The sequence below is a fragment of the Typopeltis vanoorti genome, chromosome 12 (assembly GCF_054136105.1).
Source record: "Typopeltis vanoorti isolate ZY-2024b chromosome 12, IOZ_Tvanoo_1.0, whole genome shotgun sequence".
Lineage (NCBI taxonomy): Eukaryota > Metazoa > Arthropoda > Arachnida > Uropygi > Thelyphonidae > Typopeltis > Typopeltis vanoorti.
The window spans coordinates 61,182,673-61,200,469 of NC_143560.1; the positions used below are offsets into that span (position 1 = coordinate 61,182,673).

The window sequence follows — 17,797 nt, forward strand, 5'->3', positions numbered from 1 at the left end:
TGCACTGATACATCATGGAGATGAATCTTGATTATGATCCATTTATATGAACAGAAATATGGAATGAACAAAAGAATTAGGTTAAATTGTTCATGTTTGGTCTATTATATTAAAACTAAGAACTTTTATTGTTAAAAGACCATAAGATTTATTGATTAAAAATACAAAGAGCCAACAAGTTTCACTAGCCACTCTCTAGCATTTTCAAGGCTGTACTAGTGTGAAAACAAATGCATCAAGTTACATGAAAACATACACTTTAGTAACTGCTAGGCGGTAACATTTGATAATTCGTGTTTGATGGCGTGCATGCATTCGAATGCTTCAGTCAGAATCAGGTACATGACCACGTGTTGTGTAGTTTTTCGCATATTGTAGTTCTGTTAAGCTGAGAGAATTGATGAGAACTTTCAAAGAAGCACCACTGCTGCATCTTTGAAAGTTCTGTGTCTGTAGTCATTCTCGATGTAAGGCATAGAACTGTTTTCCAATCTACAACATGATTTGATGTTGAGAAATGATGAGCTAAACCAGATGTGATGATTCTATTGTGATTGATATCCTCCACATGTTCCTTCTGTCTTATTTCAAAACTTCTAGAGGTCTGTCCAATGTAAGAAAGGTTACATGTACATGGAATTTCATATACTCCAGGAAATTTGAAGAAAGGTACCTCATCTTTGGGTGATCTTAAGACTTGTCTGAACGTGGTAGTTGGTTTAAAAACCACTCTGATGTTATGAGCTTTTAACATTCTCGCCAATTTTGTGGATACTGAATTAATATATGGAATGACAGCTATGGACACATATTGGGACTCCGTTCCACGTTGTTGGAGGTTGTCTTTAAAATGCAATTTGTTTAAAATGTTAGCAGGGTATCCATTCAGAAATAGAGTGTTAGCTATTTGTGACAGTTCTCTCCGTACATCTACTTCTTTCGAAATAGACCTTAAGGCTCTATTACGGAGCATATGAATGATGCTGTGTTTTTGTAATCTATGATGGTTAGACGAATAATGTAGACATCTACCTGTATCTGTGGGTTTCTTGTAAATGGACAGTTGGACATTGTCATCTTCTCTCCTCACCAGTATGTCAAGAAAGGGTAGTTCTTTGTTCTTCTCCAGTTCCATAGTAAATTAGATCTTATTATGTAGTGAGTTGATTTTATTAAGAAACACGAGAAGGTTTTTCCATGATATCCTTCCAGATGATGAACATGTCATCGACATATCTCCACCAAATCGACGGTTTAGGTGAAATGATGGAAAAAATATCCTTTTTAAGTTTTTCCATAAATAGGTCTGCCCATGCTGGTGACAGGGGGGCTACCCATGGCTAGACCTTCCAATTGTTTGTATACTATGTTATTTACTTTGAAGAAATTTGATTTCAGGCAATGATGAAACAACTGGGTGATGTCCTGAGGGAAGAGATCTTTTAGAATGTTGACTACCTATACCACCGGTAGTACATTAGTGAGGACACTACATCTAGACTAGCCATAATGTCCATTTGTGATATTTTGATACTCTTGATTTTTTCCACAAATTGTTGAGAGTTTCTAAAGTAGGTCTCTGTTTGTCTAATTTTTCCTTTCATTAAATTTTCCAGATCCTTAAATCCTATTACTCCATGCCTTTATGGGGCACTAAAGATTCACAAAGAAAACGTACCACTTCGTCCAATAGTTGATGGAAGATCCTCACCTACGTACTTACTAGCAAAGCATCTGGCAAATTTAATGAAATGAAAAATTCCTCTAGAAGTTTTGAAATAAGACAGAAGGAACATGTGGGGATGTCAATCACAAAAGAATCATCACATCTGGTTTAGTTCATCATTTCTCAACATCAAATCATGTTATAGATTGGAAAAACAGTTCTATGCCTTACATCGAGAATGACTACAGACACAGAACTTTCAAAGAAGCAGCAGTGGTGCTATGCACAGGCAATAATTTAAATAGAAATCAAGGTGCTATTCTTAAAGACATATAGAAATATCTTATCAATTCTCTCATCTTAACAGAACTACAATATGCGAAAAACTACACAACACGTGGTCATGTACTGGATTCTGACTGAAGCATTCAAATGCATGCAAGCCATCAAACATGAATTATCAAATGTAACAGCCTAGTAGTTACTAAAGTGTATGTTTTCATGTAACTTGATGCATTTGTTTTCACACCAGTACAGCCTTGAAAATGCTAGACAGTGGCTAGTGAAACTTGTTGGCTCTTTGTATTTTTAATCATTAAATCTTATGGTCTTTTAACAATAAAAGTTCTTAGTTTTAAAAGAATTAGATATTTCTTCATTATGAAAGTGATATACAGAGACATTAAGTTCATAAAACACCCCCCTTGAAAAATGTGTTTCTATTTCTTTACTTAGGAAATTACATCTATTGCAGGATAATTTATTTATTGAAAAATAAACACATACATTTACATATACATACAAAACAATATTTCAATTTTTAATGGCTATGTTGTTGTTGTTTATTCATAATAATACTTTTGAAGCTAGGCTTCTTTTTTGAAAGAGTCACGTATAAGTCATCACTTGCATTTAAGCGATTTCTGGCTTTTGTTTTTATGTGCAAAAGTGATGAAAATCCCATTTCACACAGGTAGGTGTTAAAGATACCAAGCAATTTTAAACCTGGTTTTACTCCATTTTTCCCAAGTGAGCAAACAGACAAAATGTCAAGTTTGCGCCTGCAATTGATGCAAGACTAGCTGATCCCACAGGTAGTGCAAGACCAAGGCAACTCGTGGTAAAGGTGGAGCAAGCTCTGATCACTAATCTTAATATTTACCCTTAATGCCAAAACACATCTCCAAGAAGGGGATGTATGATGTTTTGTATTAAAGGCAAGGGGCCACTACCCAGACCGGTTTCGACCTTTATTGAGGTCTCATCAGTGGGAGCCAGGCTAGAAATACCAAGATTTAGTAATGCAGAGCTTAAACAAGTTGCCATAAGGTGTTTTAACCTTATTAAATAAAAATCTCAGGAGGAGATCTAAATGTAGAAAGTATTTTTAACTTGGGTATGATTATGTTAAAGATACCAAGCAATTTTAAACCTGGTTTTACTCCATTTTTCCCAAGTGAGCAAACAGACAAAATGTCAAGTTTGCGCCTGCAATTGATGCAAGACTAGCTGATCCCACAGGTACCTGTGGGATCAGCTAGTCTTGCATCAATTAGATCAGCAAACTTGACACACCCCAATGCAAGACTAGTTGATCCCACAGGTACCTGTGGGATCAACTAGTCTTGCATCAATTGCAGGCGCAAACTTGACATTTTGTCTGTTTGCTCACTTGGGAAAAATGGAGTAAAACCAGGTTTAAAATTGCTTGGTATCTTTAACATAATCATACCCAAGTTAAAAATACTTTCTACACACAGGTAGGTGTTGGCAAATGGTAAAAGTGTCTGCAATGCTGCTTTTGCCAGCTGTGGATAAGGTTGTAACTGTGTACACCAAAATTGTTCCAAGTCCAGTTTTTCAAATTCCATTTGAATACATGCATTGGCTCGTATTTCAATAAGATTGTCTTTTATTAAATAGCTGTCGTCCATCAAATCTGGGTCAAAATTTATAAACTTCTCTCGCACCCCTGGAAATGCTTTCTTGCACCCCCCAGGTTTGCACACACCCCAGGTTAAGAACCACTGGTCTAGTAGTTAGCATCTCCACTTTTCAACTAACAGGCTTTGGGAACTGAAAAGAAAGTTTTCAGTTTCTTTACAGAAGGCAATAAAAAAAGAATATTTATAAAATACATTCCACATACGTGAAAAGAAATAAATTATATATAATTTCTGCAATTTAATACATAGTAATACATTTCATAATAATGTGCTGAAGGCTATATTTTCATTTTAAACTTGAAATTTACAGAACATGCAAATTATTCACTATACCTGGTACTTCCACTCCACCATAAGTTATTGCAATTTTGTATTTTCCTGCAACTGTAGGAGTAAATTCTATTAATTCCCCTTCTCCATCAGGTGTCCCCTTTACTTCAATAGGAAGATGTCTACCTAAAGGACTTGTAACTGTTACATCAAGTTCAGCATATCCAGCATCTCGACGATTTACTAAAAATTTCAATAATTATGTAAATAAAAAAACTGTAAATTTTCTCTTAAATTCATATGTTGAATGTTATTAATATAAAAAAAATTTGTTTAGATCTATTCATCAGTTCAGTTCAATTACATGTTGGAGAGGTGAGTTTTTTCTTTTTTTCCCTAATTCATTTTTTTTACGTTATTCATTAAATGAATAGAAAAATTTAAGAAAAATTACAGTTATGACTTTTATTCAGTTGTCTAAATACAGCATTACTGCTTACAAGTAAATGAGATCCTTTCATTCACTGAAAATACAGTTGTCTTAATCTTCTGAAGAGTGACACGAGCTGCATCAAACACTTGACAGGAAAATGGAGAACCAGTAATATGTTTTCCTGAATACAACACTTCTATTTTATGTATACCTAAAAATAAAAGTAATAAATGATTAAAATAAATACTGTCACTATGTATTCAGCAATTAATGATTAATAAAGTATTAATAATTTAACATTTATGAAACTATTAAATTATTAATAAAATACATTATTAAAACTGTAGTATAGTATGCTTAGTACAGTCTTAAAATTGCACATTCTCTATTCTTATAAAAATTATATAAAGCAGAATTAAAGAAACTCATGAACAGCATATTTAGGAGAAAAGCAAAAAGCAAATGACATTTAAGAGTGGGAGATCCACTTTGGATGCAATCTATACTCCATTACAACTATTTGAATTGATGTGGTAAAAAAAATCTTCACTGCTGCTTAGCCAGCATGGATTCCATAAAGCAGAAATCATTCGAAGTGTTAAAACAAAAAATACTCAATATCATACTCCTGTATGGAACAGTTGGAACCCAGGAAACACTAGTTAAGAAATAAAGAGAGAGAGAGTAAGAGATGTGTCACGTGGGGATGTCTGTGCTCATAACATTTCTTTAACCCATGCATGGAAGAAATGGTAAAAGAGTCCATCTCACAAAATATGGAAATATTTGTAAACAGACAAAATTCCACAATAAACTATATAGACAATATAGTATTATTTACAGATGATAAGGAAAACTCAAAGTATATGATTAAAAACTCACATAAAATTCATCTAAAGGCTGTCTGAATAAGTGAGACATAGTTAGATGAGGACGACCAACCTGGAAGGGAGGGATATGATGTTTTTCATTAAGATAGAAAAGGCAAAAGGAAGGTTGAGTGCTTAAAGGAGCTGTGTCCATGTAAGTTGGGAAGCAATAGAGAAATAGTGGCAGCGGTTTAGAGGTAGTATGCTGAGAGAAAGAATGAAATATTATTATTATTATTACCTAACACCTCTAGGGAGTCCAAAGACTCATCGAGGGAAGGCACCTGCTCTACAACCGCCTCCACCAATTACAACGAACCGCAACTACCATCATCAACACCAACGGCATCTACTGCCGATCACCACCACTAATATTTGCACACACAATCACAAACATCCATGCCCATGGCAGGATTCGAACCCGCAGCCTTCTGGTTGGAGAGCGGATATGCTGAGCTCAGCCAACCAGGCCAGAAATACTGTTGGATTAATACCAGTAATGTGTAAGGCAGTGACAAAGAAATGTACATGCAAACTAGCATGGTAAATGCTATTTTGAATAAAAGAAATAAAAGAAAAGAGATCCTTAAAGGTGATTTTAATGATGGTAATATAGATTGTGATGAAAAGATAGTATCCAGGAGTAAAGAGACTGAATTTCTTGAGTTTTTAATGGTCAATGTTAACCTTAAGCAATACATGATATAAGGCATGTGAAATTCAAGGGTCTTGGATTTGATAATCTCGTCAAAAGATATTATAAATGAGGTGTCAAATCTTCCTCCAGTGGCAAGAGTGACAATGAAGTGATTATCTAGGTGGTGGCCAGCTATATTTCAGGACTTCTGTGAGAAAAGGGCCACATAGAGCTACAAAGCTAGTTTAAATATGGAAATAGACAATAGAACAAGCAAAGGCGGTATGGTGGGGAGCCAAATGAAAATATTTATATAGAATAAGAGTCATGAAAATATTTCATGCATAAACTTTCCTTACACTTGATAAAAGATTAAACAATATATTTTCTTATCAAAACATACAGAAATATTTTTTATCACTTAGTTACAAAGTATTATTATACCTGCCAAGAAATTATATTCTTATTTAATCCTTTTTCCAAGTGTAAACAAACAGAGTTTGCACATGAAGTACCTTCTTGAACATGCACGTCCATATGAAGTGCGCTGGACTATGCTATAGTGAGGCATTTGAAGTGAAGTCAGCAGCCTCTATACATGAGTAGTCTAGTCGTGAAAATGCTTATACTTGGAAAAAAGGATTAATCAAGAATATAATTTCTTGGCAAGTATAATTTACTTTCTAACCAAGTGAAAAAATATGGGAAGTACTTGTCCTTAGAACATCAACCCAACAGTATATCCATCCCATTCCACTAGGGTGCATTATTTAGAACTTTAGGCTTGTCTCTGTTGTTGTTCTGCTTCAGTCATAGATACCCTATGTAGTGCCTGCATGCACATATCAGTTTATTCTCTGTTATGTGTTGATGGCGGTTACTTTGTCAAAATATTGGAAATATTAATTAAACGTTATTTTAATTAATATATAGTGTACATTGTAATTTCCTTAAATTATATTGTTAAAAATAATGCTCTGTTGCTCCCAATGCATGACTCTTATTCCATTATTTACTCCATTACACTAACCGAAAATCAAATCCATTATTCCTCCTCCTATCCTCATCCGTCTAGGATGGGTTGAATCCCCTCCTAATGAGGAGTTTACTGGCGTATTAATGCAGCTAGTTCGCCACTCCTCTGCTGCATCCCCTAGGGCAATATATTTCTGACTGTATCCGTGTGTGTTCAAGGAGCTGGTTTGCCTGCTTGCGGGATGAAAAATCCCAGATAAACTAGGGGGAAAAACCCTGCTGTCCACGCCCAAGACTGGCTAACTTGGCTATGGCTGAGGAAGATCCTTGAGCTCCTCATGTCTCCAACGGGAATCTAGGACACTCCTTCCCCAGGCATATGGTTGCGAAAAGCATAGCCACTAGGATAACTGCGCGGACAAATCCATTACTAGTATCTATAAATGATGAAATCCAGAAATGAAACAATAATAAAATAACATGCATTTGCAATCATGAAACGACATTTCCACTTTCTAGCAGATTATTCATGGGTTCACTGGGATTGTCCTTAAAGTGTGAATCAGTTTTATAGCTGGATGCCCTTTCTCATACTAACAACGGGAAGATTATTGCATGCTAACTTTCACTGTCTGAAAACTGCATGCATGCAATAGTTACTTTTCTGTCTGAGAAATGTGAACACATAGAGGGAACCTCACTATTAAATTCAGGGAATAATATGAAGCTAAAGAAATTATCATTAAAAGGGAGAAAATAAAAAACAGAAACAAAATTATGTTCATCAGAGAACTGAGTATAAGCAGCATGTATATCACATTATGAACACATCATACCTGCCTGGTGGGTAGTCCACTCTACTAATAAGCTGCCATCTTTCTGTTGGTAGCATTTCACAGGAAGAGGAGAATCATCTGGCCCTGCAAAGCAATTATGTTAACCATTTCAACATTATGATGTTTACTATAAAAATTTAAAATTATTAAAAGGATTAAGTTACTGATATCAAAAGTTTAAATGTTACTGATATAATAAAGACAATTTAGTTACAGTGAGTGATGTTTGAAATAATTCTATACCTAATAAGAATCCTCCAGGTATATTATATAAAGATTAAGTTAAATTCTTTATTCATTCATTAGCTGAAAGTCTCATGTATATATCTAGAGATAAATATATATTCTCAGATGTTGGTATTTTCAAGAAAGAAATAACATATGCTATATATTCAAAAAATAAAGAATTTAATTATTACTAACTACTATTATCCCCCCCCCCCCCAAAAAATCAAATTGGCTCTGGAAGTAATACATGAGCCAGGTATACACATGTGTGCACTAATGAGTAAGTGAGATTGAAGCAACAGAAATGAAAATAAAGCAGAGAGTATCTGAAGGAAATCAAATGAGAATAATTCGGCACTCTAAGGATCAGAGGACCTAATGATTAGTCTCGCAGGTCACTGCCATTTTATGCATCCAAATTTATAAAGAGAATTCTTTAAAGCAATGGCAAATTCAAGAAAGAGTCTTTTATATTTATACTTACTTCTATGAAGTAACATGACTTTTTTTTCAAATGAATGCTAGTGACAGGTATATAACATGGCCAATGAGACCTAAGCAATTATAATGGTACAAGCAAATACAAGAATTCAATTGTTTTATACAATCTGAAGGTGAAGGTAACAATAATAATACTAAAGTCCTCTTTTTGCAGATATATCAAATAAGTTCCACAGAAATATGGGATAATTAAGATGGTGCTGCAGTCTAAGCTTGTAGGAAGGGAAGCAAGCAGGAAGAAGGTGTTTGTGTAGAAGGGATTAGAATTATATGGTTTATGTAGTGAGGGCATTATCACAGCATGTAATCTTAATTTTTGTCCTGCTGGCAAGATTTAAAATGCCACACTATCATAAGGATGTTCGTAGAGGAATCTATTTGCATGTATGAGTGTACATGGATTTCCTGTGCATAGTGAAAACCCAACAGGCTAAATGGTGGGTTTGTGTGGAAAGTTTAGAAAATTCTTTTCAAATGTTTTCACATTAGAGTTGTGTGTGTGTGGGGGGGGGGTTAGAAGCACAACCTTCCACATGTTAGTAAAGTTTACCTTGTTAAGCAAAATAACCAGAATTCATAGTAAACTGAAAAAGGGCTGAGATACTGAAAGGCAATTTAGCCTGGATTAATTTCAAAATGTCTTTAAGCAAAACATCAGTAAAAAACAAGAAGATATTCAAATTGTCCATAATGTCCAATACCTCTTGCGTGTTCTTCGCTTTCTGAATAGATAAAGGTAAATTTATCCTTTTAATTTTTCCAAGATGAAAGGATGGTTTCCTGTCCATCTTGGAAAAAGGTGGACAGGAAATCTCACTAACTTCCATTATGCCTATATTCATATATAGCATCTCTTTCATTAAATTCTCAAATTTCTCAATTTGGTATAATGTTCCAAGTAGATATTATTAGCAGTTTATTTATGGTTTTATAGTCATCAGTGGATCAAGTTCATTCTGATGGCTTTGAGACATCATCTTCATAAGCCATATTACTGGCTTTATCTGACAGTATCCATTTTCAGTGTCTTCTTCCCTGTAGTTACGTAAAGCAGAGTACATTGCAGTTGGCCTGATTTCTTCTTTATGACTAACATTTTAGTTTGCTTTGGTTTGTTGTTTTATGGTGCAAGGACAGCCATGGTCATATTGCACCAGTAAATGATCATAGTCTACAAGTTAAAAAAATAGTAAAATATGAAATAAACAGATATAGATAAAAACGAATATAAATGCATTCCAAAAAAAAAAAAGAAAAAAAGAAGTACAAAAACAAATATATAAAAATGGATAAAAAGTAGTTGTAAAACAACCAGCGAAAAAGTATAAAAAGTTCATAAAACATAAATTTAAAAAAATGTATTAAAAGGGTATATACAAGAAATAACACTATATAAATAAAACTAGTGTAAACAATCTATATAAGGTAAAACATATTAATTGTCCTTCAAAATTTTAAACCAAAACAAAAACAAACAGAAACATCTGTTGAGTTTGATAAAATCTACCTGAATCTATAAGGGCTCAGATGGATTATGAATATGGCTAAAATAATAATTGTGTTCATTCATGAAATGAGAACAGTCAATTAAAATATGAAGAATGGTGAGTCCAGCATTACAAAACTTGTACAGAGGCATGTTATCACCCTACAGAAGGAAGAAGTGGATGAGATGACTATGACATATTGTTGGATTCTGAATATATAGAGATTTGAGTAATTAATATTTACTTCAGAATCCAACATGATCTTCCATCACATAAGCTAGACTTGTAATTATTATTTAATGTAAATCACTTGTTTATAAATTAATACTCATGTAACTACCTTTAAGTTCTATTAATAATTAATTAATTAATCAAGGATATATAATAATAGTGAAAAGACTCTGTATTAAAATATTATTTATTTTATTTATTGCTATGTTAATATTATAAGAATTTGTATTCAACATTTTAACTGCATATTAATTGAAATGTAAATATTCCTTATTTGTTCCTGTATGTAGAGGTATACCGTTGTGCAATGCCTCAGTTTTATTATATTTTGTTTTAGTTGTCATGGAGACGTATGTAAGATAGCGAGCGCAAGTTTAAAACAGAGCCTGGCAGATCGGATTGAAGGGCTGGAAAGGATTTGAGTAGAAGAGAACACGAGAATAATTTCAGGGAAGAAGGGATATATAAGCGAAGAACAGAGAAAACGATTCATTCGGGGGGAATCAGAGTGAGATAATAGCGAGTAGAGAAATAACAGCGGGTTGGCAAGTCAGTCAAGTAGCTCGCTAAGGTCTACTAGTCGAGGAGCGAGTTAGCTAATAAGTTGCAGAACAACAAATAAAGCAACGGAAGATAGCAAAGTAGCAACTGGATGACTAGCGATAATTTTGTTGGGATTTTGATTCAGGACCGACCTTTCAGGGACACACAGAAACTTGAAGAATAGCACGGAATAACTAAGAGAATAAGTAGAGGCAGCAGGGTTAATTTTAAACGATAGCTGTGCTAAGAGATATGGTGCCTAAAAGATTAATTAAATGCTGGAAGAATAGGCAACTGTGCATAAAAACTTCAAGTTAAAGAATTACTGCGTGTTACCTTAGTTCATGAGTTATTGGTAGAATACTGAATTGGTCAAGTGATGGCAAAGATAGTACAAGCGTTTTGCTCCAAGCAAGAACCTTTAACTATGTGAATTGCGACCATTAATTTATTCAGTTATTACTATGAGGATTTGTTTTTAATGAGCACTGTTAATTGATTTAAGTGATTACAGTTATAAAAGGTGTCCATATATAAGTAGATGAACAAGAAAATTTACCGGTAAGAATTAACCAACTTTGTTACTCCTATGCGGAGATATGTGTGTGTTTCTTCCTAAAATATCCCTACATTAACAGTAACTTTTGCAGAGAATAGCTGGAGTGTGGATTTAAGAGTGTATACTTGTGAAGAAGCATTGCCGCCCTTATATTATATTTGAAACTTAAGTAACTATAAGATATTAATGTAGTTGGTTACTAAGGGACTTATGACATTGAACTTTTTCAAATAGTTAATTGAATTTTGTGAAAGCTGTATTTCAGACAACAGATTAACCATTGCCTGAAATTATATGACTATATTACCAGATAAGCTAAAATGTTTGTAATACCTTATTCAGTGACTTAAACTAAAGTGTATAATTTGTAAGCCTATATTAAATGTTTGTTTTGTTGATCTAAAGTTGTACTTTGCCTGAATCTCTTTTACTGCACTGTTCATAAAATAATCGAACCAAAGCGGGTGAATTAAATAAGTTAAATAAACTTGGCCTGTATACATAATAACAACACATAAAAGGGAAATAGTTAAGAGTTGGTTTTACTTTAATTCTTGGACTAATTTAGATATAGAGTAGTGCAGTCAATAAATATAAATTTTCTCTATATTTGGATTAAAAATCAACTAGCAACTTATTTGTTTTGTTTAAGAACATCGTAGTGACAAATTGACGGATCCAAAGTATAGGTTAAGACGAAATAGGATCCAACAAAATGGTGCAGCCAGTAGGATTTGAATTCACTATCATAGTGTCGCGACGACTCTTTTTCTGTGTGTTCTAATTCTATCTAGTTTCAAGTCACTTTTATAATTAAAATAACCAATTGCGAAGTGATCACCTATCCAAAAGTAGGGAAATTTATATTTATACTGCGCCACCCTATTCTTAGATTAGTCTATATAAATAGTAGGATCAATTCTAAATTAGGTTAGCAGTCATCTCATTAGGCCGAATTATTTATTATCATTTTTACTTGGGGTTCCTGCAAGATTCGAATATTTATGAACGGTGCAATAAAAAGGAATTCAGGCAAACACAATAATTAGATCAACAAAATAAAACATTTAATATATGATATGGTTAACGAATACAAAACTCTATTTAAAAATGGAACTATACAATTAACTTAATACAACTTCTTAGGTCACTCATTCCAATTCAACGTTCTAACTTTCATATACAATTCACAGTCTCAAAAACACAATTCTTCTTATTTCAAGTTAATATAACAATTTCACATTTAATCAGTCTTCACAAATCTATCAGCTCAATGTTTATATTCACAGCAGGCAATACTCTATGTAAGCAATATTCCAAACAAATAAATTCCGGTCCTTGAGCATCGGAGATATATCACAGTTAATGCTAGAATAGACAAACTTATACAACTACTCTTACCAGACAAATTCTTCAACACATCAAATTATTGAGAGAGCACTTATGAATTGACTTAATCAACGTTAGCGGAACACACATAACAAAAATCTCCACAGTTTTAACTGTACTACTGTTAGTCGCACTTCACTATTCCAAACAACAGTAATTAGGTACTGATATCTTCTCTTGTTCACTTTTCTCCAAGTAATCAATATAATCTTTTCCTAGGGCAACATAGAATTTATTCGTAATCCAGATTGACTGGAACTAATCAGAATTCTCGCATTGACTGTCCAGTTTCCTTTTATCTGATTACGGCATTAACCTTTCTTCATTACAACAGCCGATTTCACTTATAATATTAAACTTTATGATTCACTACTTATTGGTTCACTTCCGAACACTATTTTCATAAATTTCTGCCCTATGGATTCTATAATCTTGGTTCCGCAAAACTCTCTCCTCCCTCGCTTAATAATAATTCTTCTCTCCCTCTCTCTATCTATGACCTTCACTCCCACCTTACGTTCGAACGCCATGCTCTACTCCACTCGTGGTTGTTTACGCGTGCGTCTCCATGACAACAGACTAAGCGTAAACATTTCGCTAATGTAATGTATGCTCTTTTACTACTACTACAGTGATTACATAACATCAAATATTTCACAAATAAGAACAACAAAATATTTAAGCTACTTCTTCAACTTTTTGATTACGTATACAGTTAAATATAAAATAACACTTTACGTTACATCATATATATTTGGTTATACAAAATTCTATACATTTTATTATTTTATAAATTAATAATAGGTCAGGTTTTAAATAAATATTTAATTAGTAATTCTTAATTAAGGAATAATAAATAATTTTATATAAGCCATGATTAATATATAATACACAATGTTAAATGTGAATGAAAAAAAATAAATTACATAACATAGCTTCATTCACAATTTAACATAGGCTCACCCTTTCTTTGAAAAATTTTTATTATAAGAAAAATTTTTCTTTTTACACTAGGCTCCTTTAAAAAAAAAACTGGATTACATATTTCCTTTTCGATTTCTCAAGTAATACCTAGTTTTACTGAAACTTGGTTCCTTATTATGTTTTGTGCCTTTATTCTCTCTCACATTATCATCAATTCTCTTATTACTATCAAATTCTGCATGTCTTCTAAGTTTGTAGTGTAGGATTCTCTCTTTTGAATTAAATTCACATTTTCCATTATTAGAATTAGGTTTTTGTTGTCTCACAACTCTGTGGTTTGTTCTACAATATAGATTAGACATTTTACCAAAATTGACTTCAACCTTTAGTTTACTATCAGTGGTAACTTCTGATTTGGGCTTTGTCACTACTACTTTTTGTTCATCAGTAAGAAGAGGAGTATCAGATTGAATGTGTACATGAGAGTTATCATCACTATCTCTATTAGATGATTGATTCACAGCTGATTTTTCTTCAGTAGATGGTCCTGATTCAAGTGGCAATCTAAATCGTTTTGTTTGATACCTAGTCTTATCACAATCATGAATTTCATTTCTTCTGATATATCTCTATTTGTTCATCAGGGTTATTTCCTTCTTAGAAAAGTTACAAGAAAATTGATATCTTGCTAGGAAGTTTGTTCCCAAGATAATGTGAGAATCTAGATTGGAAGTAGTGGGGACAACAAGTAGGTCTTGCCACACATACAGTCCAAATTCTGGTAGGTATATTCTAGCTCGAACCTTTTCATACGCTACGAAGTTTGGATTTGAAAGAGTAGTAATTTTTACAGGTTGTCTAAGTTTGGCAATACTATTCCTTAACTTATATCTTATACTTTGGAGATAGTCCTTTCTAATAGTTGAAGCATTACATCCAGTATCTAATAAAATACTACACTCAGAACCTAGGATTTCTCCTCTAACTGTCATCATTCTATCATTAGGTGCCTGGTGTTTCTGAATTCTATTATTTCTTCTGTGGGGTTTGTATCCAAATTTTGAATTCCATCTGTTGTTATAGTAGTTATCCTTGTTATGGAAACAGTTCCTGGCATAATGTCCAACTTTGTTGCAATTGTAACACCTAAGAGGATTTCTTTGCTTTGTCTCTGTCTTGGATTGAGGGATAGCAGACATTTGTTGTCTAACATCATTTAATCCTCGGATTACCTCATCTAGGCTACTTAAAATAGGTTGACTTTGTTTTTCAACCTCATGCTTGATCATCTCATCAATTTTATTTGTAGTGGGGTTTTGATTTTCTTGAGAACTCAAAGTAATAGCTGATAACTGTCTCACAACTTCATTAAGACTATCCATTATTGGCTGATTTAACTTATTCACCTCCTGGTGAATTAGGGATTTTACTTCTGTCATCAGTTTCTTGTCCATTTGCTCTTTACTCTCTGTCATGTAGTTTACACTACTTGAATTTTCTCCAGTATTCTTCGCTTTTCCTTTTTCAACTTTACTCTTCTTTTCTATTTCTGATTGGTTGAATGAACTATCAGTCTTATTCACAATATTCACAAGTCTTGCATTGTTTGAGGGATAAAGGTCTCCTAATATTTGTTCTTTTTCCTTAACACTTTTGAGACACTCTTCTAAAGTAGAAATTTTCTTCTTGTAGGCTGTTTCTCGCAATTCTTGCCTAACACCTTGTCTAAATTGTTGGAACACAGCCCAATCTAAGTGAGGTTTATCTTCACCAGTAACATTCAAACTGTTGGCCAATGTTAATAACCGATTGTGAAAATCAGTAACAGTTTCTTTATCCTTTTGAACAATTTTCTGCAATTTCCATAAGTTAGGACCTACACTTCTAAGTTTACAAAATTGAGACAATAAAGTTTCTTTAAATTTGGAATACTCAAAGGTTTCTCGAAGTATTGGAGAAGAATGCAAAAATGTTTTTGCTTTACCTACTAATTTGCTTCTAATCAGAACTAGCAATTGAAAATCAGTCCAACCTGCAATTTCTCTAAGTTTTTCAACATAGGTAAAGAAAAATAGTACATCATCTGATTCTTCACCTGAATATTGGGGAAAAACCTGTTGCGGGTTTACCGTATGAAAGAATTCACTGTCATTCATTTCAGAGCTTGATGTGACAGCCATAGTGATCAATAAATTACTATCTCAATTAATTCAATCTTTTTACTTTAAAATTAACCTTTATCTTTGCCTGAGTCCAAATTATAACCAGTTCACTGTGATTTAATTATTTCACTTTCTAAAATTTCAGGGAGTAATTCTACGATTATTATCACTAAACTTAAATTCAATTTCTTATCTTATAGTTGTTAATTTTAATTCCTACCTATTAAATCACATCCTGCCGACTGCGCCATTTGTCGCGACGACTCTTTTTCTGTGTGTTCTAATTCTATGTAGTTTCAAGTCACTTTTATAATTAAAATAACCAATTGCGAAGTGATCACCTATCCAAAAGTAGGGAAATTTATATTTATACTGCGCCACCCTATTCTTAGATTAGTCTATATAAATAGTAGGATCAATTCTAAATTAGGTTAGCAGTCATCTCATTAGGCCGAATTATTTATTATCATTTTTACTTGGGGTTCCTGCAAGATTCGAATATTTATGAACGGTGCAATAAAAAGGAATTCAGGCAAACACAATAATTAGATCAACAAAATAAAACATTTAATATATGATATGGTTAACGAATACAAAACTCTATTTAAAAATGGAACTATACAATTAACTTAATACAACTTCTTAGGTCACTCATTCCAATTCAACGTTCTAACTTTCATATACAATTCACAGTCTCAAAAACACAATTCTTCTTATTTCAAGTTAATATAACAATTTCACATTTAATCAGTCTTCACAAATCTATCAGCTCAATGTTTATATTCACAGCAGGCAATACTCTATGTAAGCAATATTCCAAACAAATAAATTCCGGTCCTTGAGCATCGGAGATATATCACAGTTAATGCTAGAATAGACAAACTTATACAACTACTCTTACCAGACAAATTCTTCAACACATCAAATTATTGAGAGAGCACTTATGAATTGACTTAATCAACGTTAGCGGAACACACATAACAAAAATCTCCACAGTTTTAACTGTACTACTGTTAGTCGCACTTCACTATTCCAAACAACAGTAATTAGGTACTGATATCTTCTCTTGTTCACTTTTCTCCAAGTAATCAATATAATCTTTTCCTAGGGCAACATAGAATTTATTCGTAATCCAGATTGACTGGAACTAATCAGAATTCTCGCATTGACTGTCCAGTTTCCTTTTATCTGATTACGGCATTAACCTTTCTTCATTACAACAGCCAATTTCACTTATAATATTAAACTTTATGATTCACTACTTATTGGTTCACTTCCGAACACTATTTTCATAAATTTCTGCCCTATGGATTCTATAATCTTGGTTCCGCAAAACTCTCTCCTCCCTCGCTTAATAATAATTCTTCTCTCCCTCTCTCTATCTATGACCTTCACTCCCACCTTACGTTCGAACGCCATGCTCTACTCCACTCGTGGTTGTTTACGCGTGCGTCTCCATGACAACAGACTAAGCGTAAACATTTCGCTAATGTAATGTATGCTCTTTTACTACTACTACAGTGATTACATAACATCAAATATTTCACAAATAAGAACAACAAAATATTTAAGCTACTTCTTCAACTTTTTGATTACGTATACAGTTAAATATAAAATAACACTTTACGTTACATCATATATATTTGGTTATACAAAATTCTATACATTTTATTATTTTATAAATTAATAATAGGTCAGGTTTTAAATAAATATTTAATTAGTAATTCTTAATTAAGGAATAATAAATAATTTTATATAAGCCATGATTAATATATAATAAACAATGTTAAATGTGAATGAAAAAAAATAAATTACATAACATAGCTTCATTCACAATTTAACAATAGGTTGTGATATTGAGTATTAGATTTTGTTATAGTATTAAAAAAAAAAAAAAAAAAAAAAAAGGAAAATCTGATCCAAGAACTTAAAAATAGATTAATGAAACAAATGAATTGGTTGTAAATTAGAATCAGGCAAACATAGAAGTTGTTTTAGGATTCAGATTTTTTTTTTTTTAAATTGTTGTTAATGGATTAATATGGCTGTTTCATCTAGTTCTAAAATGGAAGATGGTGAATTTTTTCGTACAGTGAACACACAACAAGTTTTCCCTCAGTTTTCAGGTGAAGAATCAGATA

The 17,797-nt window shown here is 32.9% G+C and overlaps 1 protein-coding gene across 1 annotated transcript in view; it reads right to left on the reverse strand.

Moving 5' to 3' along the window:
• The window catches only part of jbug (filamin-type immunoglobulin domains fbug), an 879,391-nt gene that overhangs the window by 165,878 nt on the left and 695,716 nt on the right, over nucleotides 1-17,797 (reverse strand). The window contains exons 39-41 of the mRNA XM_090401914.1: nucleotides 7,633-7,716; nucleotides 4,383-4,526; nucleotides 3,946-4,125 (exon numbers count right to left, since the gene is read on the reverse strand). Coding sequence (XP_090258040.1) covers nucleotides 3,946-4,125; nucleotides 4,383-4,526; nucleotides 7,633-7,716 — 408 coding nt within the window. The remainder of the gene's footprint in view (nucleotides 1-3,945; nucleotides 4,126-4,382; nucleotides 4,527-7,632; nucleotides 7,717-17,797) is intronic.